General features: G+C 45.6%; 2 protein-coding genes and 1 pseudogene across 11 annotated transcripts in view; 2 read left to right on the top strand and 1 right to left on the bottom strand.

Annotated features, from left to right (window-relative positions):
- The window catches only part of LOC149363824 (uncharacterized), an 82,665-nt gene extending 72,173 nt beyond the window's left edge, over window positions 1-10,492 (bottom strand). For all 4 annotated transcript variants that reach the window (XR_016289120.1, XM_089573784.1, XM_089573783.1 and 1 more), the window contains exon 1: window positions 10,082-10,492. Coding sequence is in view for 1 of the 4 variants with exons in the window: in XM_089573784.1 (XP_089429910.1) it covers window positions 10,082-10,307 (226 nt within the window). In the remaining 3 variants the exon portion in view is untranslated. The remainder of the gene's footprint in view (window positions 1-10,081) is intronic.
- Window positions 1,242-2,542, top strand: LOC149363825 (uncharacterized; annotated as a pseudogene).
- Window positions 10,493-10,776: 284 nt separating the features above from the next.
- On the top strand, window positions 10,777-26,426 carry LOC149363823 (uncharacterized). 7 transcript variants are annotated; one of them, XM_089573768.1, is made up of 4 exons: window positions 10,777-10,923; window positions 11,022-11,158; window positions 19,754-19,786; window positions 23,342-26,426. In XM_089573768.1, exon 4 carries the CDS (start codon window positions 23,383-23,385, stop codon window positions 26,068-26,070), a length of 2,688 nt encoding a protein of 895 aa, XP_089429894.1. In that variant the 5' UTR covers window positions 10,777-10,923; window positions 11,022-11,158; window positions 19,754-19,786; window positions 23,342-23,382; the 3' UTR covers window positions 26,071-26,426. The 7 variants fall into 7 exon arrangements, with proteins under 7 accessions (XP_089429894.1, XP_089429895.1, XP_089429898.1 ...); XM_089573769.1 differs by lacking the exon at window positions 19,754-19,786 and adding an exon at window positions 14,601-14,812; XM_089573772.1 differs by having other exon boundaries at window positions 11,022-11,172.
- The last annotated feature ends 883 nt before the right edge of the window (window positions 26,427-27,309 follow it).

The raw sequence follows: 27,309 nt of genomic DNA, 5'->3' as shown, positions 1-27,309 counted from the left end.
AATGCACAGTGTTCTTATACGGATATGTGCCTTTTCAAGAAGTGGATATAAACTGGATAATGGTTTATGTGTTTATTATAAACTACATTGTCAAATAGGAACACAAAAGGATTGCTTGCAGTTCCAGCTTGTTTCATTCCTTGCACATTGTTCAGCATGAGAGAATACAAAGATGTATCCAGGCTTTATGTCTACATACTACAGATGTGGCAAATGAAAGCAGTTGGTAATCTCACAGAATGTGAGCTGAAAAAAGTCAGAGTTATTAGCTATAGTCAATGAGTTAATAATTTGTGTATGTTAGCAACATATATCTTCCACTTTCCCAGCTAGCAAACTAGTAACAAATCTAAGACACCACTATCAGACTCACTAACCTGGTCAACAAGCAATTTGCATAGGTTTATGGGTGCGGTTATCACAAGGCTTATCATACATGTGCCTCCGCAAACACAAGTGCATGGAAATTAGCCATGTGAAAGATACAAAGAGGCGAGACAACACGGCTTTCTGTATGTGTCTTTCGTGCTGTTAAAAGTATTGTGAATTTCTTTTCGAAGCGACTCGCCCAGTTTTCCTTCCTCCACAAATTTATAGCTTTACAAAAACTGCCGAGCCCTGTAAAACTCTAGCCCCAAAGGGTTTGCGCTGTACACTGTTCTTGCAATGCCTCATCACGTCACCGTGCTCACTCCTAACCCTGCAATAACCCTTGCGTTTCTGAAAGGTTTCTCCACCCCTCAATGTGAACGCATCTTAAAAGCGAACCTTGATGACTGGGCCGATTTCACAGGTGCTGCACGCCCTGTTTATTTCTTCCAACAGAGCTGTACGCAACTTTTTATCATTTTCATTTGTACTGTTTTTGCTACATAAGAGATGTGAAGAGTTTCTGATGTTTGCATTTTGTCGTGTGAGTGAATTTACATGACTTACATGAATACGTCAAGAACATTCATACAACTGTTGACAAATATCTTTTCCCTTTGTTGTCCTGGCAGGAATTCGAGGGCTGCAAGCTGTAGGATTAGAGCTCCTGGCCAGGCGCGAGGAGCATGAGTTTTTAATTGAAAACGAAAAAATTTCCCTAGCCAAGCAGCAGCTCGCCCTTGAAGAACGCAGGGTATGGCTTGAAGAGGAAAACCACAGACAGCAGTCGCAGTGCTTGGATGCTCGACTGCGTGCATAATGCGTGTGTTTTCCGCTGTTTTTTCGTCAAAATGCTGCCTTGAGTTTGCAGAATGAGCCGACGACAAAGTCACTGCTTTGTACCCGGCTGCAAGAGCGGGTACAAATCGTCCAAGGAAAAGTTGTCTTTGTTTGGTGTGCCGAAACAAGAGGACGTGTTTCAGCAATGGCAGCGCAATATTCCAAGAGTAGACAAGCCGCTCGAGCGCAACGCTGCCGTCTGCGAGCTGCACTTCGACAAGCAGTTCGTGTCGCGCCACTTTGAACATTTTATTGACGGCAAAACCGTGCGCCTTGAAAGAACGAGGCCGGTCTTTCTGCCTGGTGCCATTCCGACCATTTTTCCGAATGTGCCGTCCTACCTGTCGAAGCCCGTTCACAGGAAAAGAAATCCTAAGGAGAGGTTGTGCCTACCGCTTACTGTGCCAGAAAAGCGACAACGGACGATCGAGGTACTCCGAGGTGAGGAGTCGGATGAGTTCGTGACGGTCATTTCTGAGCCTCGACTTCCTTTCAACCACATGGACATTGCCCTCGCGTCAGAGAGCTGGGGAAGCACGTGTTCTGTGGTGTGCCACTGAAGGTCGCATACAGTGTGTGCATACCCGCACCCGACATGAGTCTCCTGTGCGCCGGGATGCTTGTGTTGTTTACTGTAACAGACGACACGGTGACACATGAAGTGTTTGTGCGCGGAGTGAAACTTGTCCTAGACGAGCCTGGCGACCCACCTTCCATTCTTCAGGCCGTTACTGGTCTGCATGTATGTTCAGGCGCAGGGTTTCTTGAAGAGTTCCCGTTCGCGAGTTCCAACTTTAAGTTGTCAGTGTGGAATGGGTGCATTTATAACAAGAAATGCACAGGAACCTCACTTGAGCGGTGTGTGGCCTGCAAACATCTCCGGAGGATCCTTATCAATCAGAGATGCAGGAGGAAGAAAACAAAATCAAAAACATACTTTGCTAGAAAGGTGAAAGCCAAAACTCAAGCTGTGCGGCGCTTGAAGGCCAAAGTGAAAGCATTAGATGAGATCATTTCGGAAATGAAAGCGGAGATTGAGAAGATTGAGGAAGCGGCACTTCTGAGAAAGATCAGCAACCTTCCTCCTAAGCAGAAAGCTGCCATCCTTCAATGTTTCGAAGTTACAAGTCGTAAATCACCAACGGGCATGCGTTACAGCTCTGAGTGGGTTTTGGAATGCGCCATTATGCGTACTAAGAGCCCAAGGTTGTATGAGCACGTGCACAGGGAAAAAATTCTTATGCTTCCCAGCCGCCCTTGCCTCCGAAATTTTATGAAGAAGTATGAGAGCAGCTTTGGTTTGAATTCCACTATTCTTTGAGGAATTGCAAAAAGAACCGAAAAAATGGATGAGTTTCAGTGCCAAGGGGGTCTTATAATTGACGAAATGAAACTCGCTGAAAACTTTGCAGTGCCCCAAGGTACTGGAAAAATTGATGGCTTTGTGGACCTCGGTGCGTTCACTCCAAACCATGAAAAGAATGTGCCTTGTGACCATGGCATGGTTGTAATGTTTCAGCCCTTGTCTGGGTCCTGGCACCAAATATTAGGCGTTTTTGCGTCTAGAGGGAACGTGAAGGCCCATTTACTTTCCAAGATTATTTTGGAAGCGGTTGTTCTGGCAGAAAAAGCAGGTCTTACAGTTAATTATATACGCTGCGACGGAGCGTCCTGGAACCGGGCGATGTGGCATCAGTTTGGCGTACACGGTACGGCTGCAGATGTGAGGCCATCAATACAACACCCTACTGACGATCGAAGGCGCCTTTTCTTTCTGTCAGATCTTCCGCATTTGGTTAAATGCGTGAGAAATGGCTTCATAAAAGTGGGCTACAAAACACCAGAGGGTCACATTGACGTGCGACCAATCAAAGTAGCCCATCAATTGGACAAGTGTGCAACAACTATGCACAAGATTACTCATGTACACTTCAATCCAAATAATTTCAAAAAGATGAAAGTAAACTATGCTTTTCACCTCTTTTGTGCCGAGGTCCTGCATGGACTTTTTTTGTACAAAGAGGAAATTTCAAAGTCCCGCACGTACAGAGGACCAACAGAACAGTTCATCACCTTTATGCAGAAACTGATTTCTGTCATGACGTCAAGAGTGCCTTCAGCAGCACTGAGAAAAAACTCTGAACAAGAAGCAGTGCTGAAAAATGCCCTGGACTACATCAATAGGTGGGAAGCTAACACCGGGCCCAAAAAGGCAGGCTTTTTGTCACACAGTACAGCTGAAGCCTTCGATTTACGCTAAAAGGCACTCTGGAACTACTTGAATATCTGACTGAATGTGTCGGGTATCAGTATTTGCTAACCTCACGTCTCAGCCAAGACCCCAATGAAAAGTTATTTGGAATAATTAGGCAGTTCTCGGGATGTAATGACCATCCAACGTCATCTCAATTTCTAACAGCAGTTAACTGCTTAAGTTTTTTATAACCTGGTAAAAGCACTGGAAACAGGAAACTGTGTGGGAGGTGCTCTCATGTCCCTAGTCGGAGTGGATGAAGCCACCAACCATGTAGACACCCTGATTGATAAGGGGAAGCTTGATGAGGCTTCAAGTGTCCTTGATAAGTCTGAACTTGCTGACCATGTCTACTCCCAACAGACAAGTGACGCCAGGTTAACTTATTACCTAGCGGGATATGTGGCTCGAAAGAGGGTGACAGTTACAAAGTGTAGAGAATGTTTTGAGCAGCTCTTGGAATCTGCTGAAGACGCGGATAAGGGCCTTTCCTCTTTTATGGCTTTTATTGATCAAGGAGGCCTTCTGTATCTATCGGTCCACCTATTTGCATTTGTGGATGCATTAGAAGATGTATTTACAATGTGGTTCAGTTGGAACAAGCTGCAGTGAGACAGTATGGTGGAAGTCCTTCATGTCATGCAGAATGTGCCCCGTGTTGGGTGTCAGGCGCACCAGGAGGAACTCACAAGCAGCATAGTGAAGTTCTTTCTTCTTACTAGGCTTCATTTTTTTACCAAGTCCCTCAATAAAGATCGAACTTCGGCAAGTGAAAGAAGGAAGCTCCTGAAGCTCAGACGAACAACTTGAATGGCAGCAACTCATGTTGAACCTACCCTGCATCCTCAACTTTTCAAAGATAGTGCCCAGTATGTTTTGTTCTGGCTGACAAAACCTATAGTGTTGCCTGAAATTTAGAAATTTGTTCCATGCTTTGATGTCAATCATTTGTGAAATAAAAATGTATTTTATAGCACAGATTTCTTTTTCATCATAGAAGAAAAACAGAAATAAACAACTCAGGCAAGTAAACATACAAACAAATATGCAATTGCCACCAGATCGTATTTCTCCAGTTCACTCTTTCCGAAGCGAACTTGCCAGCTTTACCTTCTCGTACGCCGCTTGCTGCGCAATGTACGTCACCTTTTGATAGCGGCACCACACCCCACTCCGGCTAAATGCTACCAATTTCACTGCGCCTATGACCACTACATCATTTCTCCTCGAATGGGTACTGTATCAACATGCTAAAGGAGGCGTAGGGCAGATAAAAAAATGAGATCCGAGAGCGATCTGCAAAAACAAAATTCACGGCGGAAAAAAGGTTGATTAACGAAAGTATTCATTCATGTTGGCACCACACACGATTGGCAAATGAAGATGCTGCACACACGTGCAAGTAGCATTAAGAGCAGAGAAAACGCAGCGGATCTTAAAGGTATGTCGCCAAACGCAGCCGATTTACAGCTCGAAGAGCAGACGACTCCTCAGCGAGCGGACGTGTAAGCGGGTGTCAGCGCCACCTGGATCTCTCTTGCTGGCGCATCGCGGAAAAGCTTCAGAGCTGGCGGCGCAGTATCCACACTTCCCAAGTATTCTAAGCACTGTAGTGTTACCTAATACACATTGTAAATGGCAATGCAGTTATTATTGTTGCGTTTAATCCCTCCACAAATTCTATGTGGAGGCCCCCCCCTACCTACCTCCCTCCTCCCCTCCCCCGAACAAAATTTCTGGCTACGCCACTGATATGGGGTTCTTATCCTCTTTATAACCTGGAGTAACGAGGCAGATGTCTCGTATAGAACGGCCATTTTTGGAAGTTTTTGCGAATATTCTAGAGCTTAGACAAGTGCTCTGAATTTTTGGCTACTCTCTCAATGGCATCAGTGCTCTTGAGAAAAGGCAAAATTTAGCACCAATGCTTCACAACATCGGTGAGAGACTGATGACAGCCAATATAAGGGGCGCACTGTGAAGGGGCTCATTTGTTCAATACCTAACAAATGATATAGAATGTCTAACTTATTAACACTGCAAATCCTGGCAACTCTTGATGAGAGACACAATCTAGTGATCTCCATCCATACGGCTAATCCTTTTCCCATATGCTCAGCCCAATCGAAGCTTTCATCCCCATACATAAAAAAAAATATTCCACGCATGCATTAGCAAAATTCATACTGATCACAAAAAATTTCCTACGATCAAGTCAGCCGCACACTTATGTGCTCGGCCATGCCCCGTGTCCACTACACTCTTGGAAAGACAAAACAATCCACAACGGCGATATTCTCGTTGACACAAGTTTAAAATATCGATGGTACTGTTATAAGTGCCTCCTCGGCATGCCTTGAAAAGGAAAGCAGTAGGAAAATTTGTTGCGAAAACAGTTGTCGGCTAACCTCAGCGTGGCCAGAAAGTGGCGCTTTCCGGTTTTAACCGATGCAGTATTTTTTTTTACCGGCAAATATTTATGGGTGCCTTTTGGTTAAAACCAGAAAGTACACGGCCTAGTTATAACTAGCAACAAGACATACAGGTTGTTTCACACTCAGAGGCCAACTGGGAGCATGTGACCACCGCACCGTGAATTAAGCGCTGATGCTGACAGCCAAGGAGAACTGGCAGCAAAAGCACATGAACAATAAGCATGGCTGGCTGCTCTTTCTGTGCATGTGCCAGGTGCTATCAAGTCCACTTATAACAATACTGGTTATAACAATATATCGGATATAACAATGGTCGGTCATGGCACCATCAGCTTTGCCATGTGTTCTATGGTAAAATAAACTGCTTATAGCAATGCTGTCAAGGCACATTATTGGTTATAACAATTAAATCAGGTAACTGAGTGTCAACCATTACAGAAAAAGAAAAGAAATGCTACAACCACACCAGCAAAACCATGCTTACAACACAAAAGCGTGCATGTGTGGGGTCGACCAATGGACTAAGCTGGCGCAGCAACGCCACGAAAGCAAAAAAAGAGGCAGGCGTCATCGCGTCAGGAGAGCTGCTGCATTGCTGCATTGGCTACGCACGCCATGCGTACATCAGTCAGTGCAGCGCGCGTGCATGCAGCCAGCGCGGTTTTTCTCTTGTCAGCTGCACTACACCCTTGGTTCTGCATGCTTCTTGAATTTCCCATAAGAATAGCTTCCAAAAAGCCGGCTTGATTCCTGTGACGTGGAGGTGCGCAAAGCTCCCGGTGGCGCAGTGATGGCGGTGCTTTGGTCATCGGTGAACGGTGAACATTGTTCCGGTTCCCTGAAGTTCGATTTAACGAGCTTTTACAGGCATTAGAACAATCAAACCCCTCTGGGTATTTACTGTCAATAAATGCTCTGAAGTTTGTCATCCTTTCTTTTTTTTTGGCACAACCCTGTTATAACAATTATTGGTTATAACAATGGTATTTCCATGGCACTTGACTATTGTTATAAGTGGGCTTGACTGTATCTATTCTTGGTGGCTCTCGACGGAAGTGATTCTCAAAGCACAGTGGTCAGGCACTTCAAATTTCCCTTGAATGCGAGACAGCCTGCATATTTTCTGACTGCAAAGCGACATGGACAACGGGAAGAAAGGTAAGAGGCGCACTACTCAGAACAAGTATGGCCAGTAACCATTAGCCCAAATTTCCATTTTACTGACAAGAGTCTTCACATTAGGAGTAGCAGAGAGGTACTTCACCACGAAAAATGTCATGTGCAGCCTCACAAGTACCTTATGCTCCCGAAAAAATTAGCCTTATTGGACGATGTGACCATTACAGCAAGTATGTCAAAATTACATTTCAAGTGAATAATGAACGAACATCGGAATACAATGCTGACCATTACAGCCACTCTACAATTACGCGCCACGCAAGCATATCATCATCATCATCATTTATTGAGCCCTTAAAGATCCCGTCTGGGACATTACATAAGGGGCGGGAAAGACAGTGGTGTGAAACGGTCATACAAAGGCATGTAAACATAAAAAAGCATAACAAAAAATAACAAGAATAACAAGTTTGATGTGAAATTAACGTCAGGTAATTCAAATAGTACAGAATATATAAGGCAAAGCAGTAGTATATAAAATTAAACATTAAAATGTACGGAAATTAAATAAGTGGGAAAACACTTGTGGGGGGTGTCGCAATGACACAAGCAGTTCAAACTGCAGGCACAGCATCGCGAGGGAAGTAGCTATAGTTGGTTCAAGTGGTCTGGTATTAGCTGCCTAAATCTGGTGGGATTAGTTTCAATGACAACGGTTTCAGGAAGATTGTTTCATTCTTCTATAGCGATGGGAAGGAAAGATTTGTTGAAAGCGTTGGATGAACCATGCAACCGCTGAATGCTGAGGGAGTTGAACAATCGGCGAGATGAGCGTAAGGGAGCAGATAACAAAGTTTGGCGTAGTGCAGGGAAGTTAAAGTATAGTTTGTGTAAAAGACAAAGAATTGATACTTTTCTGCGGAGTGCTAATGGTTCAAGGCCGAGAGACGATTTTAGGTTGGTAACGCTGTGTCGAGACGAATACTGCGACGTTATGAAGCGCGCTGCCCGATTCTGGATAGCTTCGAGCAGTTGTATTAAGTAGGCCTGGTGAGGGTTCCATATTGCTGAGGCATATTCCATTTTAGTGCGAATGAATGTTTCGTATGCTTGTTGTCTGATTGATGGAGAGGACATTGATAGTGATCTTCGGATAAAGCCAAGTGCTCTGGAAGTGCTTGCGCAAAGTTTGATAATGTGGTCTGACCATGTTAATTTGTTCCGTTATTTTGACGCCAAGGTACCTGAAATGAAATGGATGCACCACACTACCCAAAAGAATGACACTGAAACCAAATGCACACAAGTTAATGCTACACTAGCAAATTACCCGTGGAAAATGAAATGCACACACAATGGGAAACACTGACCTTTCTATTTTAACATGGCCGATGATGTACGATACCAGAAGGGCACAAGGAACATGAAGCTAGGAATGCTTTAACATCGGTCACTCAAAACCATTCACATAGCCAAAGACACTCACCACCCTCAAAGTGCAGAAGGATATGAAGCTCGCCACAGCAAGGCAGCTGACGCACTAATGCATGCAAGACAACTTCAGTATTCCGAAACTGTCAATTGAATGAAGACAACAATACGCAAACAAACCTCCATGCACAGCAGAACTTGAAGAGACCCCACATGTCAGCAGGAATCCTCCGGTGCGTAAAAAAAAAAACTTCTCCAGGGGACACTTCATCTTCTCCAGGGTATGATGCGATAGCGTTAATGAGTTAATGGCCATACATGCAGAACTGGCCATTCTCGGCTTTACACTTGCCGACCGCTGCGAGTCCTCATTCCACTCCTGGCACGGTGGTGCAGTGGTTAAGCGATGCACCACTGCCCTGACAGGTGGCTGTTGCAAGGACTACCACTGGTAGGGCTTGTGAGACCAAGGCTGCTCTTCCTGCGCAACCGCTCGTGACCAGTCATTCGTTTAACTGCCACCTGCCACGGTGGGCCGTTTGCTCACAATTTGGTGGAAAAGTTGTGATGACGTCACAAGGGCACGTGAAAAATTTGGCAGGTGCCACATTCCATCTATGTGCTCTGATTGCGAAGCTTCAAACACTCACCAACGCCGATGCCGGACAATTTTTTCCAACTTGGCGGCACTGACACTCTCACGTTACAACATCCAAGTAGCTCCATTACACCACCAAGTAGCAATGGTCAGTGCTGCACCACCACCGTGAGGATGCAATGTTTGGCAGCCCGGTAGTGTTAGCCCGTACCTCCATCTCCAAACGACTAGTGCAGCTATAAAAAAATGCACAAAGAGGATAGACAGAAGAGCGAACGTCGCAAATCTCAAGTTGTCAAGGGAAAAGGCTAAATTGCAACCGTTGTTTCTTCTCGATGAATCAGTCTTGACACCACGCATGACCAACTGTCGTTTCTACACGGTTTGCTAGTGCAAAACACACTACCCAAAAGAGAGCGTGTGTTCCTATTGTAACAGTGCTTAAAGTCAGGCTCCATCAAAGGTGGGTCGCTAGTATTTCGAGCACAGTTGTAGAGGGAACTAAAGTGGGAGGGAGAGAGCAACTGGAGGCCTGTTTTACACATTATTCTATACAAAGAGGGAAATCATTTTTAAGGGTCATTGTTGCTCAGTTTATGTCATACACCTGAAACAAACGATCCCCACGCTCTGTCAGAGTGCTCGTTGATGTTGCGTAGCCTTGGAACTGAGCGGCCAGCTCTGGACTAACTCGTGGTGTGAGGGCACATGTTTCCATTTTTTTTTTTCCACCCTTTTAGTGCTACCAACTTCGTATGCTTCTCCGTCTTGGCTTTCAAGAAGCATGTTCATGATTCGTTTCCACCATAGACAAGAACAAAAAATGGTTGCTTGCTTCGGATTCATGCAGTCCCTACATTCTGGCACGGAGGTCTCAGATCGCTTGCCAGTATTGGTGCGGGGTGGTCTGACCCGAGACCCTCCCGTGACTTTGAGCACTGCTTGTAAACAAATCAGCAAGAGCAGCAATCACTCAAATGGTCGAGGAGAAAAGTATGCACGCATTTGTGGAAACGACAGTTGCTAAACCCTCACCTTTGACAGTCGCGGCGAAAGGCATGTGGCGAGACACCTGTAGCGCGGAGCACATCACTTGCGAATTCCTCCACAGGGCACCAAGCATCGTTGTACGTACGTTACAAATGTAGTGCGGATCGCCGTCGCCGCACGCACATCGTTCTCGAAATGCATTTACATCTTTGGCCTTAATGAAACTGCGTAATTCGATTAACCAGAATAAAACCGACCGAAACAAAAACATTCGAACGTAGCACACACAGTATGCACACACAAATACGACGACGGCAGCGCTAAGTCGACCTTCCGAAGCACGGTGAAATTTCAAGCGCCTGAAGCCCTCCAAGGCCTCCACGCATCTTTGAAACTACGCCGCCCCGCCCACGTGGTCCCGCCCACGACCTGTAGGTCGTGGTCCCGCCACTCAGCAACATGAAAGACCAACTGGACCAACTCTTAGTTTACAGAACGCTGTTTAATAGGAAAGTTCTTCTTATTTTTTTTTTGGTCCTCTATTAGTTCTGCATCCGTACACAAAACGTCACTTAAAATGTTTAATTAAAATTGTCATTTAAAACAATTCAACTTGCGGGTAGTAGCGACATCGTTTAGTAAAAAAAACTACTATTTTTTTTAACACACCACAATTTTATTGCAAGAAGTGTTTATAAAGCTGCTTGTAGATGACACCTTAAATTTTGCAGCAAAATTTTATTGAGTTTGGGTGTACCTAGCTGACGAAACGTGAGGCACTAGTGGCAACGGTAGAAGAGGAGCGAGGACGCAAGGATCCAAACTGGCGCGTGAAAGCGTGGATCGCGTGAATGCGCGGGTCGCGAGACTGTGTTCGGCCGGTTCGGGTATGATACAGCTATTTTGTCTGTACGTAGTGCGTATTGAACAGTGTTTATGTTAACAAAGTGTGATTGAGATGTATACGTACGTGCTTATCTTTCAGGCGCACCTCGCAGTAGCAACAGCGCAGTGTGCCTCTGTCAGCAGCCCGCGGGTGTCGATTCACCGGCCGCGTCTCTCTCGTAGTCGTGCTAGACGCTGCGTCATCTTGCTGTCTCGGATAGCTGGAGGCTCCACTAGGTAAGCTAAACTGAGTAAGTTTTATGTGGTTGTTATTTTTCAAATAGCGAAGATAACCGTGATACAAAAAACTTGTAATGAACCGATGAGAAAACAACGCGTTGACTCGGGAGAAGAGGTGTATATTATAGGTACGTGTGAACGCGCTGTTTTCTTGAGTCTCGAATCTGCACCAACTGGCCCACTACACACGGCTGTCATTGTTCCTTTCCTACTGTGTGCGGAGATCAGACCTTGCAGTCACTTCTTTGGTGCCATAGAGTTTCTTACTATTACCTAGAGGAAAAGCTGGCAGCCCGTCTATGGGAGTTTGCATGGAGACCCCTCGACTACTACTGGTGGCTACGGTGGGGGGGGGGGGGGGGGGGGTACGCTCGCATTCTGCCACCCTTTTGAACGGGGGCACTAGACCCCTCGAGACCACTTCAGCCACCATGGGCGCTCAAAGCATCATGGGGCGGTGAGCTACTTGTTGCGGAACTGCAACTTTTGGCCAAAAAATAATAGAATAATAAGGCTGTTTGATAACTACAAACGTCCGAACATTCAATATCTTGTCTAATGATTGCAACAAACGAGCAGAAAAGCATTGAAGTGCAAAGTTTGCCCAAAATAAGAGACGACTCGCTCTCCTATTGGCCAAGTAGTGAACGCTATAAAAACTAATATTTCGTAATTAACAGGCGCGTTTTTAAAAGTATATATGTTTTCAAAAAAGATGTTGTTGCTTAAATACTATAAGAGGTTTTTTAATGGCATTTCGGAAAAGTGAAACCTTTTATTGGCGTCGTGTGTCGTCACGTTTTCACTACTATGGGTTTTGCCCACTGCGTTCGCGCGAAAGTCGTCTGCGCGCACACGAACAGCGTTTTCGAAATGAAACGTCTTAGTAGTGCCGCTCCAGGTTCCCGAAAAATTACGACTGTGCCGCAACAAGTAGCTCACCGCCCCATGATGCTTTGGGTGTCCATGGTGGCTGAAGTGCAGCGCCGCCAGCTTTCCCTCTAGGTAATAGTAAGAAACTCTATGTTTGGTGCTACTTTCCATGCCAACGGTCTTCCATTGGTAGGGTGCGCCCGCCAGGCGCCAGCACCGTCGGCGCTGCAATCAGCGTCCCCAGTGTTCAGTTTCGCGCCCCGTGGGGGTCAGCACCCCGTAGGGATGCATGTCAAATAATGTTGTCGAAGCAGTTTTGATTTCACAGTGCACCTATGATGACCCCCGCAGGGGCATCTGCTGCATGCAGATGTTGGTGAGTTGCGACACCACGGGTTCCTGAGCATCCATAGGGATATCCTTGCAGGGGGATGATGGTGAGCATTACGCCACCACGGACCCGAGCACCTGCGCTTAGCTGTGCGTGGCATCGCTGTGTCCGGGGAAAAGGGGATCCTGGTGGTTGAGCCGATGCCAAGCGTTTGGACCTTTAAGGCCCCTCAGTGGAGGCAACACACCACTTTGTCCCCCAGCTTCTTGTAGACGGCACCTCCAGCCTGACCCGACCGGGGAAAATTGGCAGTCGCCTTTTCCTATCGTCCCCTCCATCTACCACTTTCCTGTTCCGTTCTCACAACTCTCCTGTCTCCTCCTCCTCCCGTCTTGGTTTTTCCTTTTTTCCTGGTGGCAAGGGTTAACCTTGTGGGGCTAACCGCCCTGTGTTACGCCATATTTCAAATCAAATCTTTATTTATGCTCTACATGAACATGGGGGATAGGGAAAAAAAAACAGCTGATTTCAGCAGCTTGACTAGTTCCCATTCCCCGTCAAGTACAAAAACAAAAGCGGTGTACAGAATGGAAACAACTAGATACAAAAACATCCTTTGAATTACAGAATAACGCATATACTCGCACTGTCCTGAAGCAAACTACAAAACACTTATGAGTCACAAGCCAGAGTTACATGAGTGGTTATAGTTACATTGTACAACTGGCGTGGGCAGGGCTTTTTTCAAAGTTCCTACCCCATCCCCTTGTTGGGCTCCATGGTGGGTAGTTGGCACTGTGGCCGAACAACGTATCCATTTTATGTCTTCTCATTGTTAAAAAAATCGATCGCCTCGCCCCAATGAAAGGAGGCCGACCGAAGTCACGACATATTTCGTGCAAAGAACAAAAAAACTTTTCCTAAATACCATATAATTCACTCTGAAGTCCAAAAAAAACAAGCCCGATTATTGTCCCCATTCCTAGTGTGAAAATGTCTCACAGATGCCCTTGGCTTAAGATACAAAGTGAGCAAAATAGCCAGTGGAGACCTACTACTCGAACTTGACAATGGAACACAGTATTCAAAGCTCTTGAACATTCATTCTATTGGGGAAGGCCCTGTGACTGTCAGTGCACATCGAACATTAAATACCATCTGCGGCGTAATCTCAAACTCGGGCTTTCTCCACATCACAGAAAAAGCAGTGCTAGATGGTCTTGCTGACCAAAACGTGGTCAGTGTCCAGGGAATAACTGTCTGTAAAGATGACAAAAAAATTCCTACTAAGCACCTTATCCCCACATTCTATGCATGCACATTGCCAAAAACAACAGGAGTGGGATACCTGAAAATCCAAGTCCGACCATACATACCGAACCCCCGCAGATGCTTCAACTGTCGGAGATACGGCCATGGGTCGAACAGTTGCCGCAGTCACAAAACCTGCGTGAAATGGGCCACGAAAGTTCATGCAACTGAGAACTGCAATGCTGTGGTGTTCTGGTTTTTTTGGGGGGGGGAACGGCACAGTATCTGTCTCACATATCCCGGTGAACACCTGAACCGCATCGTAAGGGAAGGGATAAAGGAGGGACTCGAAGAAAGGAAAGAAGAGGTGCCATAGTGGAGGTCTCCGGAATAATTTCGACCACCTGGTGATCTCTAACATGCAAGTGGTTTTCAACTTGTACATCTATAACAAGATGTCACCAACACAATACAGAGCAAACTGCCCCTGGTGCGGCGACACACCCACACTATACCACATCACATGGGAGTGCGAACGAAATAAAGCATTCCACCAACACGAATTCCCGAGTGCGGAGCAATGGGAGAGCCGGCTCACCAGCAGCGAGCTCGCGGCCCAAAGGGCCTTAGTGCGGCACGCTACTGATGCAGCGCGACTCAGTGGAGCCCTGGACTAGGGGCCCAACCTTGCTGAAGAGAAGCCTCAAGTCGCCGGCGCCACGAAAGACGACGGAGGCTTCGAATCCGCGAATCTCTTAAAAGATCTAAATAAAAGTTTTCTACTACTACTACTACTCTACTGTGCCAACTGCAAAGGAAATCACCGTGCTTACTCCAGGTTTTGTCCAAGATAGAAAAATGAGAATGAAATTATAACGCTGAAAACAAAAGAAAACATAACATTCAGAGAAGCCAGTAAAAGTTGGCATTAACAATCCCGTTTGCATTTACGGCAAAGACAAACTTCGTGGATGTGGTACGCAGGGGCGGAGCACCACACCTGCCTTTGGCCACTGCCCAGGCAACACCTCTGGCAGGGTTATCCCCGCTGCCAGCAGATGCTGCTAAGGCTGCCCTGCCACCCCTGAAAAAGGGCCCACCGGCCCCTTAGTCAGCCGCCCACAAGGCTTCCCCCAGTCGGGGAGGCCTCTTAAACCGTACACCCGCGAGTTCTCCACGGACCTCCAGAGCCTCTAGTAAGACGATGGACACTACACAGAACTCGCCGCCGCTTCGGTGGCGGCATAGCTCTCTTGAGCAAAAAAGAAAGAAGAGGACCCCAGTAACACGGCCCTCAAAGCCGGGAACATAGGTTTAACTGCACCCCCAAACCTTTTATAAATCTTTTAACTTTTTATAGATCTTTACAGCAGCCTTTTATAGATCTTTCAGGAGAACAACAAATGCATGTGTGATGAAAATAACCACGCAGAATAATTGCAACAAGAGCTTACTTCTGACAACGAACGATTTTAATCGGTGCAAATTTTTCGCTGTTCGTGCTACCTGCGTCGTGTCGGAAAGCAGCAAAATTTGGTCCCTGGAGAATTGTGACAAGTGCTGTTGCAGCCAACAATACAGCAGTTAGTGTTACTCCTTTTTAGGCTTCATAGTTGACAGAAAGAAACAAAATGCTATTCCATCACTGTCGCTTCCCTCCCTTCGGGTGCTCTCACCGCCGCTAGAGGTGCATGCGTCGCTGCAGAGTTTGATGCGCTGGGTGCCTAATAGGCACTGTGCACCCGCCAGGTGCCTCCACCAATGAAGCTGCGCTCAGCGCCACCAACGGCCAGTTTGGCATCCCGAGTGAGATGGCTCCGCGCCGTAGCAGATGATTTTTCGTGACTATATGGTAACACGTGCGCGTCTGCCATTGGGCTGACAAGTTTTTTTTTTTTTTTTTTTTTTTGCGAGGAAGAGACTTGGCTAAAGGCAAAGCTTTTTGAATACTGTCATGTTCCCGACGTGAAAAACGTTTTGACGGAAGACAGGCGTGAAGCACAGGCCCGATGCATCGTGCATGTCTGTGCAATGCACCGGGCCAGCACTTCACGAAGGATGTTGAAGGAATATTCGGTTGGTCGATTAGGCAAGTTTTAACGGCTCCTCTTTCTTGCACAACTGTCACTGACCAGGCACCTGATCGAATCAGCGTGCAGCTGCAAGTCAGGTTTTGCAGGAAAATGAAAACGTGCCGTTGCTGTGGCAGCTTTTTGGAGCGCAGCGACGCACTGTCGAAAGGTAGTCACCTTCAAGCATGGGAAATGCCGAGCTGCAGGAAAGTGTACCCAAAATTTTAAAGGTGCCAAAATCAGACAAACTAGAAGGTATTAAAAAAAAGACCCCATATGAAATCCCCTTCTCGCGAACAGTGATAATCTTTACATTTCATGTGTATGAAGTTAATTTATCTCATGGCATCCTGCATTGCGTGGTAAGACAAAAGACAAACACTGATGGTTCCAAGATATTTTGTTCAGGCTATATATTTCATGTTTGTCTTTTTGGGGAATGCAAAGCCACTGGAGGTGGAATATGTGCTCAACCATTTTGAAGGCATTAAATACGACCTGAGTGACCTTTTACGAGCTGAAGAATTGGAAGAGTGCGAAGACCTGCCTACTAGCGAAAAGAATCAAGAAAGCACTGTTAATTCAACTGTTTGAATGGGACGAGCGAGCGGCCCGAATGCCCCAGCTATGAGACAGTGCCAAATATTTAAAAAACGGCATTTTCCCGTAAGGTTTCTGTACTTTGAGTTTATTGGAGGAAGTTGAATTCGTACCCTGATATGCATGAAAATATATATGTGAATATGTCTCCGTGTCTCAGATGCAGAAGCAGAAATATATGAAAAACATGTCTAGTAGCTCCTGAGAACCTGGCTGAGCTCTCTATAAGCACCCATAAGTACAAAGTTCATTGGAAAGAGCAAAGGATTCCGCACATAACTAACTAAGGAAGGCAGTCTTAAACTTAGACAGAGATTACTATGTATGACGTGACATAATGGCCAGTAGCATGCCGCGCGACAACTACAAAATCCTGTGCCCCCCCTTTCGCTTTTATCTGAAAGCCGAAAATTGAAAGTGCATTCACGAAAGTATTCCCCTCCCGACCAACGTGTCCCCCGTCCTGCATTCCAACCGTTGTCATGCGGCCGCGCAGCACCATTCCCCTCTCTTTGATACCCAGGGTGTAGCCTACACGGATGCCTCCTTCGTGGCTCCTCGAGGTCCCTGCGGCTACGCCCTGTACCATTCCCACCTCCCCATTCCTGGAACCCACACCAGCGGGCCGTATCTACACCCTCCGGATGCATTGTCCCTCAAGGTCCTCGCCATTGCGCATGCCCTCCAGTCATTTGCCCTCCTTCCCTCTCTCCAAGAGTACACAGTCTATTCCGACTCACAAGCCGCTATACACCACATACAGAAACAAACCCTAACTCCTTCTCTCCAACAGGAGGTCGAACGAGCGGTCTCCGCATTGCAGCCTTCCATCATTTTCCTCCGCTTGGTCCCTGGGCATTCAGGGATTGATGGTAATGAGCTGGCCCATCAGCTCGCCCGCGACACACTTTTCCGGGCACCGTTGATCCCCTGGCCCAAGCCCTCGGAGGACGGTGGGAGACTCACCCTTCGCCGCACCATAAAAGAGGTCTACCTCGAGCTCCGCCTCGACAAACACATTTACCCTCCCCCTCATCCATCACCCACGGTGCTGGAGGCTCGCCTTCTTCGGCACATCCAAATGAATGCTGTTATCACCCCGTCTCGCCTCTTTCTCTATCGCTATCGGTCGGACCCTTCCTGTTCCAACTGCCCCTGTATCTATGCGGACCTGGCCCATTGCCTCTTCTATTGCCCGGCTGCTCTGTTCCTACCCCCACCTTCTTTATCCATCACCACCTGGCTCGACTGCCTTGGCCCTGAAGGGTAGGAAGAACAGCGACTTCAGGTCGCCCAGGCGGTCGACATGCTCAGCCTGTAAATTATAGCCGAATAAAGGTCTTGTACTACTACTATGCGCTCCTTAAAAAAAAAATGCAAGGAGAGAAATTATTTGTGTTTCAGCAGCCGCACGGCAAGGGGCACATAATGTGCCCGGTTGAAGCGCTTGAATATGATTCATTACCGAGTGGAGTAGACAATGTCTGTCTTGTTTTTTTTTTCATGCACACAAAGTACTTTCTTCCCAACCTCAAAATTTAGAAAACGGAGCAAGACCTGTTAGCTTTGCAAGATATTTCACAGGGTCAGCTGTGTGATAGGGAATCGCAATGAAAGGAAAAGGTGTTTATTTTATTTATTTTTATTTATTTGAAAATACTGCAGCCCCATTCTAGGGGCTATAGCAGGAGTGGGTACATAAAATGTGGAACAATTCCACGCATACAAGGGTACAATACAAGCATCACAAATATAAACACTGAAAAACAACAACATACAATGCTACGGCTCAATTGCCGACGCAATATCATAGATTGATAATGCACGAATGTTACCATGCAAAGAATTCCAACTCTCCACAGTGCGGGGAAAAAGCTGTATTTGAAAACATTAGTGCAGGCAAACAAAGGTTGGATATTAGATCGTGATGGCTCCTGGTTGCAGATGGTCTTGAAAGCGAGATGTGCTTACCCTCTGAAAGGCAATTAGCAGAATGGACTATTGAGTGAAGTAGTTTTAAGGACTCAGTTTTCCAGTGGGATGCGAGCGGGCTTAAGTTTAGGGAAGACATCGCAGATGAGGGTGAAAAATGAAAGTCGTAGCGGCGGAAAATAAATCTGACAGCTTTACGTCGTACAGATTCTATTTGATCGATTTCTCATTGCTTGTATGGATTCCAAACATCAGAAGCGTATTCAAGAATAGGGCGAATTAGAGTTTTCGTACATGAGCAATTTGGCATCCCGTACTGTGTGCCGCAAGTAACCTACCTTTTTAAGAGCTTTAGCTGTGATGTAATCGATGTGTTTTGACCATGTCATATTGTGAGAGAAAACGACGCCAAGATATTTATATTCATGTACCCTTTGCAGTGATGCATAGTCGTAATTAGAAGGTCCTAGGCGGTTAGTGAAAGACATGACAACTGTCTTGCTGAAATTGATGTTCATCTGCCATGTATTGCACCGGTCACGGAACATACCAAAAGACTCATTCAGAAGGAGGTGATCATTGACAGAGTTGATAGTGTGGTACAGTACGCAATCATCGGCGTACAGACGGATCTTTGAGGTTATACTTTCAGGTAAATCATTAATGTAGATCAAAAATAGCAAAGGGCCAAGGACAGAGCCTTGGGGAACACCTGAGGTTACATCGGCTAAGGAAGAATCGACAGAATTGAAGCGAACCGACTGGGAGCGGTGTGAGAGGAAATCGGCAATCCAATCAATGATTTGAGAGTTATTGAGAATTACTTTTAGTTTGCATAACAATTTAGAGTGAAGGATGGTGTCGAAAGCTTTTGAGAAATCGATGAATATGGCATTGATTCGGTTACCGACATCCATGCAGAGAAGAATGTCATGTGCAAATTCTGTTAACTGAGTCACTGTACTAAACCCCTTACGAAACCCGTGTTGAGCTCTAGGCTGAAGATTATTTGCTTCCATAATGTGTTTATAAATAATGTGCTCTCGGATCTTACATGAATGTGCAGTTAAAGAGATCGTCCGATAGTTAGAAAGAAGTTGTTTGTTTCCGGATTTATAGAGAGGGAGTACATTGGTGAATTTCCATGAGGAAGAGACAATACAAGTAGAAAGAGATTTTTGAAAAATACTTGAGAGATATTGAGATGACCAAAGGGAATAACGTGCAAGGAAGGTGTGTGAAATACAGTCTGGTCCAGCGCATTTTTTTGTGTCAAGGCACAAAAGATTTAAAATGCCCAGAGTGCTAACCGTGATATCTGAGATAGAATGATCATGATTAGGAAGACTGAAAGATGGAATCATGTTATTATCACGTGCAAAGACAGAATGAAAGTAGGCATTAAATGCATCAGATATTTGAACAGGGTCAGTCACAATTTCTTCATTAATAACGAATGAGGTGGATGAAGTGTTTGAGGGTAGAACAGAGCTCCAAAATTTACGAGGGTTATCTCTTTTTTCGGTCGGGAAGCTGCACGTAAAACTTGACCCCAGGTGAATTCCGGTAAGTGCTGCTGCAGCAGCAATTTCTTGTTCTGTTTGCAATGTTTAAAGAGCTACTACTGGGGCTAGTTGCAAAGATTGCAAATTTCAAGATTCCAAGGTTTATTTTTGCCTGAAATAACCTACCAGCGTACCGCAAAATTCTGCTTTGCTCACTGCCACTCCATTGATTAAGCATCGCCGTCTCGAGCGTGTGCCTCCTTGTCACTCTGGACGCGCGCCGCCGCTAGTGGCGTGTGTGTCGTTCAGGAGTTAGATGCGCACGGTGCCTATCGGAGGTATTCCCTGAGGCCGCGCTACCACATGGCTCGAGCGCCGTCACGGCTAACAAGCCATGTTGGTGGTCGTTCACACCAGCTTGCGAGTCTCAAGTATGCTGTGAGGTATCTGGCCTATATTGTTAGTGATCCATAACATCATTGCATGTTGCTAAATGCATCAACGTCCACTTTTCTTTGTGAAACGCTTTGTTTGCTGCAGAACCTGTGCCGTGATATAAAACCAAGCTACCTGGTCAAATGTTTAGGGGAATCCCCCAAGGTGGAGTAGATTTGTAATAAGGGAGTAATTACTCATTGGCATCCACCCGAGAGCAGCCATACGGCTACAAAGGAAAGCTATACAGCTTTCTCGGAAACGGTGAAGCGGTGAAGAAACGGTGAAGCGGTGGTCCTGGGTTCGAGCCCCGGACCAGGACGAATTTTTCTTTAACTGCGAAGTTTCTGAGAAAGCTGTATAGCTTTCCTTTGTAGCTGTATGGCTGCTCTCGGGTGGATGCCAATGAGTAATTACTCCCTTATTAAAAACCAAGCTACCTGTTCTGTGGCCACCCTATCCGCAACCATGCAGCGAAACTGGCCGGCCGCACTGCACGCAAGAATGTACACGACTTGCAGCTTTTAATATCACTTGATAACTGTCTGCTACTCATGCAGTACACATTGTGGATACGCAACAAAAAATACTGAAATTTTAAAACTGGCGCTGCAGAAACTCATTTCCAGCGGCTGTACTTCGCGATCTGCTGAAGTTTCACGGACGGTGTTTCAGCAGAAAGGCAAAGCATCATAGCTGCCTTATTTACGGGACAGAACGGTCGAGCGAATACTGTATGCGCTCGCAACACCAACGGCACACGCAGTGAGAGTGTTTTGCAGTTTTGATTGTAGCAGCGTAGCTCTGCTTCGAATGCACAAGACCCGAAATCTAGGCCAGTTGGCAGCAACGCGGTGTGCAGGGATTCCACCAGGTTCAGTTGTAACGTCATTTTCAGCAGACAGAGATGACAAGTTACGTCGAAATGCTTACCTCTCCAAAAATGGCACTTCATCTATCGGCACCCTCAGCACGGCTCTTGGGCTCACCTGCTAGTCAGCAGTTGCACACTCGCATAGATTTTTAAGCTTTAATTTCTTGGCCTGTCGGCAAACTTAAGCCGTGCACAAGGCTGCCCTCGATATCAGAGTAAATTCAACACGCAGCAATAGTCTTGTACGTCCCATACCACACTGGCTCCTCCGCATTCCTAAAAGTCAGCATTTTTACAAAGTGGAACCTTTTCAGCCTGCCCGCTCTTCTGTTTCATGCAGCTCATGGCATATTCATTCAGTCACATGGTTTTACGGGTCGGACAGAAATTATCTCCTACGAGATACGAAATACACATACCGTAAAATTTCGAGCTAGCCCCCTCCTCCAGCAAGTCGAAATTACTGGCAAAGAAGGGGAGGGGGGCGCTATCTTGGAATGGCGTCGAAATGCAAGATGGCGGTGACATTTTCCCGCCAGAAAAAAAAAAGCGCAGTGCACATGGATTCAAAATTTTATTTATCTCTAGGAACATGAACTTTATTGAACGAAAGATTTATGATTGCAATGTCAATCACTCTCAAAACCATCAAAAGACTCCTCCAAGTCAGTCGCAAAAAAAAAAGTTCACAGCATTCCGCTTGCAGCCCACCCCGGTCTTCTAGCGCCACGGCTATGAAGTTTCCCAACTGCATGTTGTTGGCTATTCTGACAGCCTTGTCAGAGAGAAGTCGGTTACTAACGGCACGTCCTGCTGTTCTTTCCCGCTTGAAGAGCGCATCGTCCACACATTCACTGAAAACTAGGGCGCCATTACTCAGCTTTCTTCGAGTTTTGCTCTCCAGTAGTTTTGCTGAAGCAGCTTCTCGTAATTATTGTCCCATTCCCGTATCCGTTTGCGGTCAAGCTTGAAATGTCGAGATGTTTGGTGCACATTTCTTCCGTTTTCCCGATGACATTGTACGACCTCAACTTTCTTCGCCACTGTGTACGAATGCATCGGCATCGCGAACTCCACAACGCCAAAACAAAACGACAAATGGCACGTGCAAACGAACATGCGAATGGCTTGAAAAGCAGGATTGGATTGAATTCTTGGACTGGATGTGGCAGACCAGTGTTGCTTGGGCGCGGTGAGTGTTAAGGGCGGGGGAGGGGGCGCTTTCCCAGAACGGGGCGGAAATGTGAAATTGACAGTGAAGTTAGGGGGGCCCTTGCATGGGTGGGGGTGGTAGTTCGGAATTTCACGCTACATTTCACACATCACCAGCGAGTTAAATGCTGCGGCTGGACACTGGCCACGTGTGGGACCACTAACATGGCAAATGTCACAGCAGCGCTGGAAACTTGTTCCCGCTCTTTCTGCATGTCCTCAGTAATGGGGACATGAGACTCTATAAAATTACACTCTGCGGAGCTGCGATCCAATTCCTTGTCCAGCTCCATTCACTGTGACAGTGGGTGATTTTGTATAAGATGGTATGTCTCGGTTGCTGACTGCTTGCAATAGCTGACAGGTATATTCGGAATATTTAGCAGAGTTCATGGTGGATCCAAGGGAGGTGTATGGGACGTCTTCTCGAAGTTATCTTTTAGTCATTTTCCATTCGCCTTCATTTTTAATTTTGTGCAGTTTTCTTTAACGTGCTAAGTCTGCACCATTTCTTTTGGTGCAGTGAAAAGTTTCAAATTTTTAAGCAATGTTGAATGCATAGTCGTGTCGTATTATGAAAGATCGCAAAATACTTGAGAACTGTCTCCTCATGGCATTAGAAATTAAGGCAGTATGTAGGAGACTCTTTGGTGGGTAGTGCCAAAATTGTTGGAATACTTGCATTAGCTCTGCATATACGCTGCTGTTGCAGGACAGCTACTAGTGGGAAACATGGCCAGCAAGTCACTTTTTGTTAGAGACAGTTCAGAAATACTAAGATAGCTCATTGCACTGTTTGTTGTCATAAAGTAGCCTAGTTTTGCTCTTGGCTGCATTGTACCTCATAAGTCGTTGTGGATGGACTAGCCCAGGATGCTGTAAAATTTAGACTGTCAGAAAGGAATCCATATGATGTGGTTACGGCAAATTTTGCCTTAACTTTAGCTTGAAATATAGCTGTAGAAGTTCTCACTGTTGTCATGCACTTAGAGTTAACTTGTGCCACCAATGATATATTGGGTTTTTCACTTCTCAAGTTTTCTGTGTCCTTACATGCTTTTTCTGTCCTCATTTCTCCCTTCCCCATTTTTACAGGAAAGAAGAGAAGTGCCTTTGGCTGTCATCTGTTGGCCGCCATGAGCTCCCTCGAAAATGTACAGTCTCTTCAAAAAAAGCTACAGTTGCTGGACCTGCTGACTGCATCTCAGCTAAGCAAGAGCCTTGGTGCATTTTCAAACCAGTTGGACCCACAGAGTATTGTGATGTTCTTTAAGTGCATGGAAGCTTCTTGTGACTTCTGCACCGATGAAGACGACAAGTTCAAGAACCATCTACGGGATCACATCGACCCAGCAAATCAATGTTGTTACTGCAACAAGGTTGCCTCTACTGAAGAAGAGGTAGTCAAGCACATGGTTACTGTGCATGGAGCTTGCAAGTTTCAATGTGCACGGTGCTTTTACAGGTCACAGACCCTAACTCACATTCGAGTCCACACTCTACTGAAACACCAGTCAAGAACTGTACTTTGGTATTTGTGCAAAGACAGAGTGGCACTTGATATCAAATTAGTTGACTGCAACAAAGACCACATTCAGAGCTATGTGTGCTCGGGAGACTGCAGCTTCAAGACTCTGTGCACTGAGCGCTTCTTCCAGCACCTCTCAGTAGCTCATGAAGGATCATGCAGCTTCTCATGCCACATTTGTTTTGAAAAAATGTGCAGCCCAAATGCTGTCGTCGCCCATTACACAGAAATGCATGGTTTCTATGCATTTCACTGCTTTCATTGTTCCTTTGGAAGTTGCATAGACTGGGACGTTGTCGCCCACATGACCAGCTGCCATTCAGATAAGCCCTTTAGGATATTTTGCCGTGGTGAAGAAATTCCCAAGTCTTTCGTAGAAAAATCAAACCTTCACGATGGCATTTCTCCCAATTTCACAAGTCTTCCTGCAGATCACGATCCTAAAATTGAACAGGAAGAAAGTGCTGTGAACAAAAAGCCTAGTCTTTGTGTGAAAGTTGAAATGGAAATGCCTGAAAAAAACTACCTGCCAATGAAAGATGAGGAAAACTCCGTTACCCCAGCCTCGGAATCCTCAGAATTTGGGTGCAAATGTAGTGCTGTGTTTGGTGATGTTGCAGTGTTTTTGCAACACCTTGGTGAGAACCATTCCCAGGATTCTGGCTTTGACTGTCCCAGATGCGTGCAGTTCAGAAATGGCTCTGTGAATGACCTGTTTGTGCACATGGTGGACTGTCACACTGTTTTTTTCCATTGCATATACAAGAGCTGCTTTTTCCTTGGTGTAAGTCAAGAAAGTATTGACAGCCACATTATGCAAATGCATCAGCACTATGACTTGCTCCCGGAGAGTGCCACAGCTGCTGATGACGAAGGAACTGTCTCCACAGCTAGTTCTATGGCAGCTGAAACTGATAATGGGGGCTGTGATGAAGCCACCACTAGTGAAGAGTCTCCTTTCGAGGCAGAAGACAAGCAACTGCATGATGCCAAGGTCATGCATATATGCACTCTATGCAACCATGCTGCCATGCAGCCATTGGACTATTTTCGACACATGTCCTTGGGTCATGGTGTAAAGTACTTCTGTGGTCATTGCGAGAAGTGCTACAAGCAGAAAAGGCCGATGGTGCTCCACCATGAGCGTTGCCATTCAGGCCTACAACTTTTAGTAAAGAGCTTTGAAGACAACAAGGTAAAAGACATAACTCAGCAATTACAGCTGGACCGAGAAAATGGGGTGCAAGATAACGCTGAAATGAAAAGTGTGGACATGGCTACCACAACTAAACCTAATGCAAGAGTGGACTCCCGTCATATTACTTCACTGTCTACCGCACTACACTACTCTCGCATCAAGAAAAAGGACTTGCTAGTGCATTGTGCAAAGGATGGTGACCAGGACATTCACTACAAGGAGAGAATCTATCTTGAAAAATTTGATAGTTTGGAACCCATCCCACTGGGGAAAAAAAATGTCACTTCTGATAAGCAAAAGCGACAAGATTGTCCAGGCTATTTGGGCATAGTCAATCAAGCACACAAACCTAGTGAGACCAAGCAACTAGACCAGGCAAATACTCGAAGCAAAGTCAATGTGCAGAGTCCTCATGGCAACAAACCAGGCATTGAGCTGTCAGGTGGCAGAAAATGTAACCAAAGTGGACCAGCTGGTTGTCGTGAGAAGCCTCTGAAGAAAGATGAAGAAAAAGTTCAACATCCCACAAACGACTGCAAGCCATTCTACTATTGTGGCCATTGCTTGAAGGGTTACAAGCTACTGAAACCTCTTGTAACACACCAGAAGACTGTTCACCCTGAACTGCCAATGGCAGTGAAGAGACTAGATATGTCTAAATTAGACGATGTCACCAATGTTGTGATGGAGAAGAATTACAAAGACGTGCATACTGCAGCAGGTGGAAACTCTGGCAGATGTGTTTCTGCCCAGGAAGACACTGCAAGTGGAAGCAGTGAAGCAAGTGACGGCACTGATGACCATGTCAGCTCTGGCAGTGACATAGGCACTCCAGTAAAGCATGGGTGGCGGCGTATTCAATTTTTGGACAGTGAATCAGAAAATGAGAGCAATGCTTCCAGCCTCAATACTCAAGAAGAAGGATTCTCCTACTATGGAAAGCCAGTAGAACCTCTTGACTACGATAATTTGTATGTTCGGATCAAAGAAGGGGATTTTCGCATTGCGTACTCCCAATTCGCAAGCGTTCTCAATGTTAGTCCCATTGTGCTGGTTCGCAAGGAAACTCCAGATGTAGCTCAAACATGCACAGAATGATTGTGGCTCAGTGAAGCCAATCGTATCTGTCTTAAGTTTGTTTTGAAACATTCTTATTGCATTTTTTTTTCTGCTTTTCCAGTGAAGACGAAGCAAATTTGAATGATTCTTTGATAGAATATTTGAATCCACTATATTTTGTTATTGTCCTGTTTGTTGCATTCATACACTGATTCAGATTGTGGGGCTACAAGCTAGCTGGTCACTGCAACATACTGTACCATTCACTAGTGGCATAACTTCACAGTCATTGAAATGATCTGTTCTTTATATTAAGCTTCCTTAGAACTGCAAATTTCATGTACAGTTAACCAGCTACAAGCAGCTTGTTAATTTGAATAAACCGTTTGTATTTACTCAGCGAATTTTATTTGGTATAGGCTACACTTTACCCAGGAAGTCTCTGCAGCATTTTTGTCGAGAATGCATTTTGGGGAAAAATATGGACGTTTCGCAAACAGTCAACATCAAAAGAAATGAAGCAGATTCACTGTGCACTGTACCTTTTACTGTTGATTTGAACATGCTAGTTAGGCTACAGAAAATTGATCTGGGTTGTGCCAAATGCTCACCAGATTAAATAGACATGACCTGCATGTATAGCAGATCAATGGGCTTCCAGATAATTTGTCCTGATACCAATCAAGAATGAATGGGCACATGTCCCACAATGGAGACCCTCCATTCAATGGTGCAGACCTATTGCCGTGATTTTGAGGTCAACTGCCTTGCTCCTGCTAGTGTGGCTTTTGCTGGTGACTTTGGAGATAACTTTTCTTGGCAATAGAGCCAAGGCTACAGAGCCGAAAGCTTTTTTTTTTCTACACAGTGATTGCAATTCCCTGTTGCAGTTATTAGTATTCTCCTAACACTCATTACTTGGGGTACATTTCAAACAAATTTGCTTTTTTAACATTTGAGGGACATAAAAAGTTAACGATTTGTTTAAAAGTAGCCGGTTTCATAGAAGGTGCCACCTATGATGGAGCGAAAAACGCACACTGTGCGAGGTGGCCACCTGTGCACAGCTACAGACGCTCCGCCCCTGTGCCTTTACTTTCATTCCCACGAAAAGCTGTCCTAGAGTTAGACTACACAACATTGTAACACTAGGCCAATGCCATTAGTTGCAGGGCGTAGACATTGGTTTCCTCTTTTTTAGCTGTGTCTGATTTATATCTTGGTGCTTGATATTATGGGGAGAAATTGTGTTTTTATTCACGCAGTGGGACATATGCT

This window comes from Amblyomma mixtum, chromosome 2 (assembly GCF_055824585.1).
Source record: "Amblyomma mixtum isolate Tamu chromosome 2, ASM5582458v1, whole genome shotgun sequence".
In the NCBI taxonomy this organism is placed as follows: domain Eukaryota; kingdom Metazoa; phylum Arthropoda; class Arachnida; order Ixodida; family Ixodidae; genus Amblyomma; species Amblyomma mixtum.
Note: the sequence above shows the minus strand (reverse complement) of the source record. Positions and strands in the feature narration are given on the sequence as shown.

What these genes read in the sequence shown, in the direction of transcription:
- LOC149363823 (XM_089573766.1), top strand. Translation starts at nt 23,383, where the DNA reads ATGAGCTCCCTCGAAAATGTACAGTCTCTTCAAAAAAAGCTACAGTTG.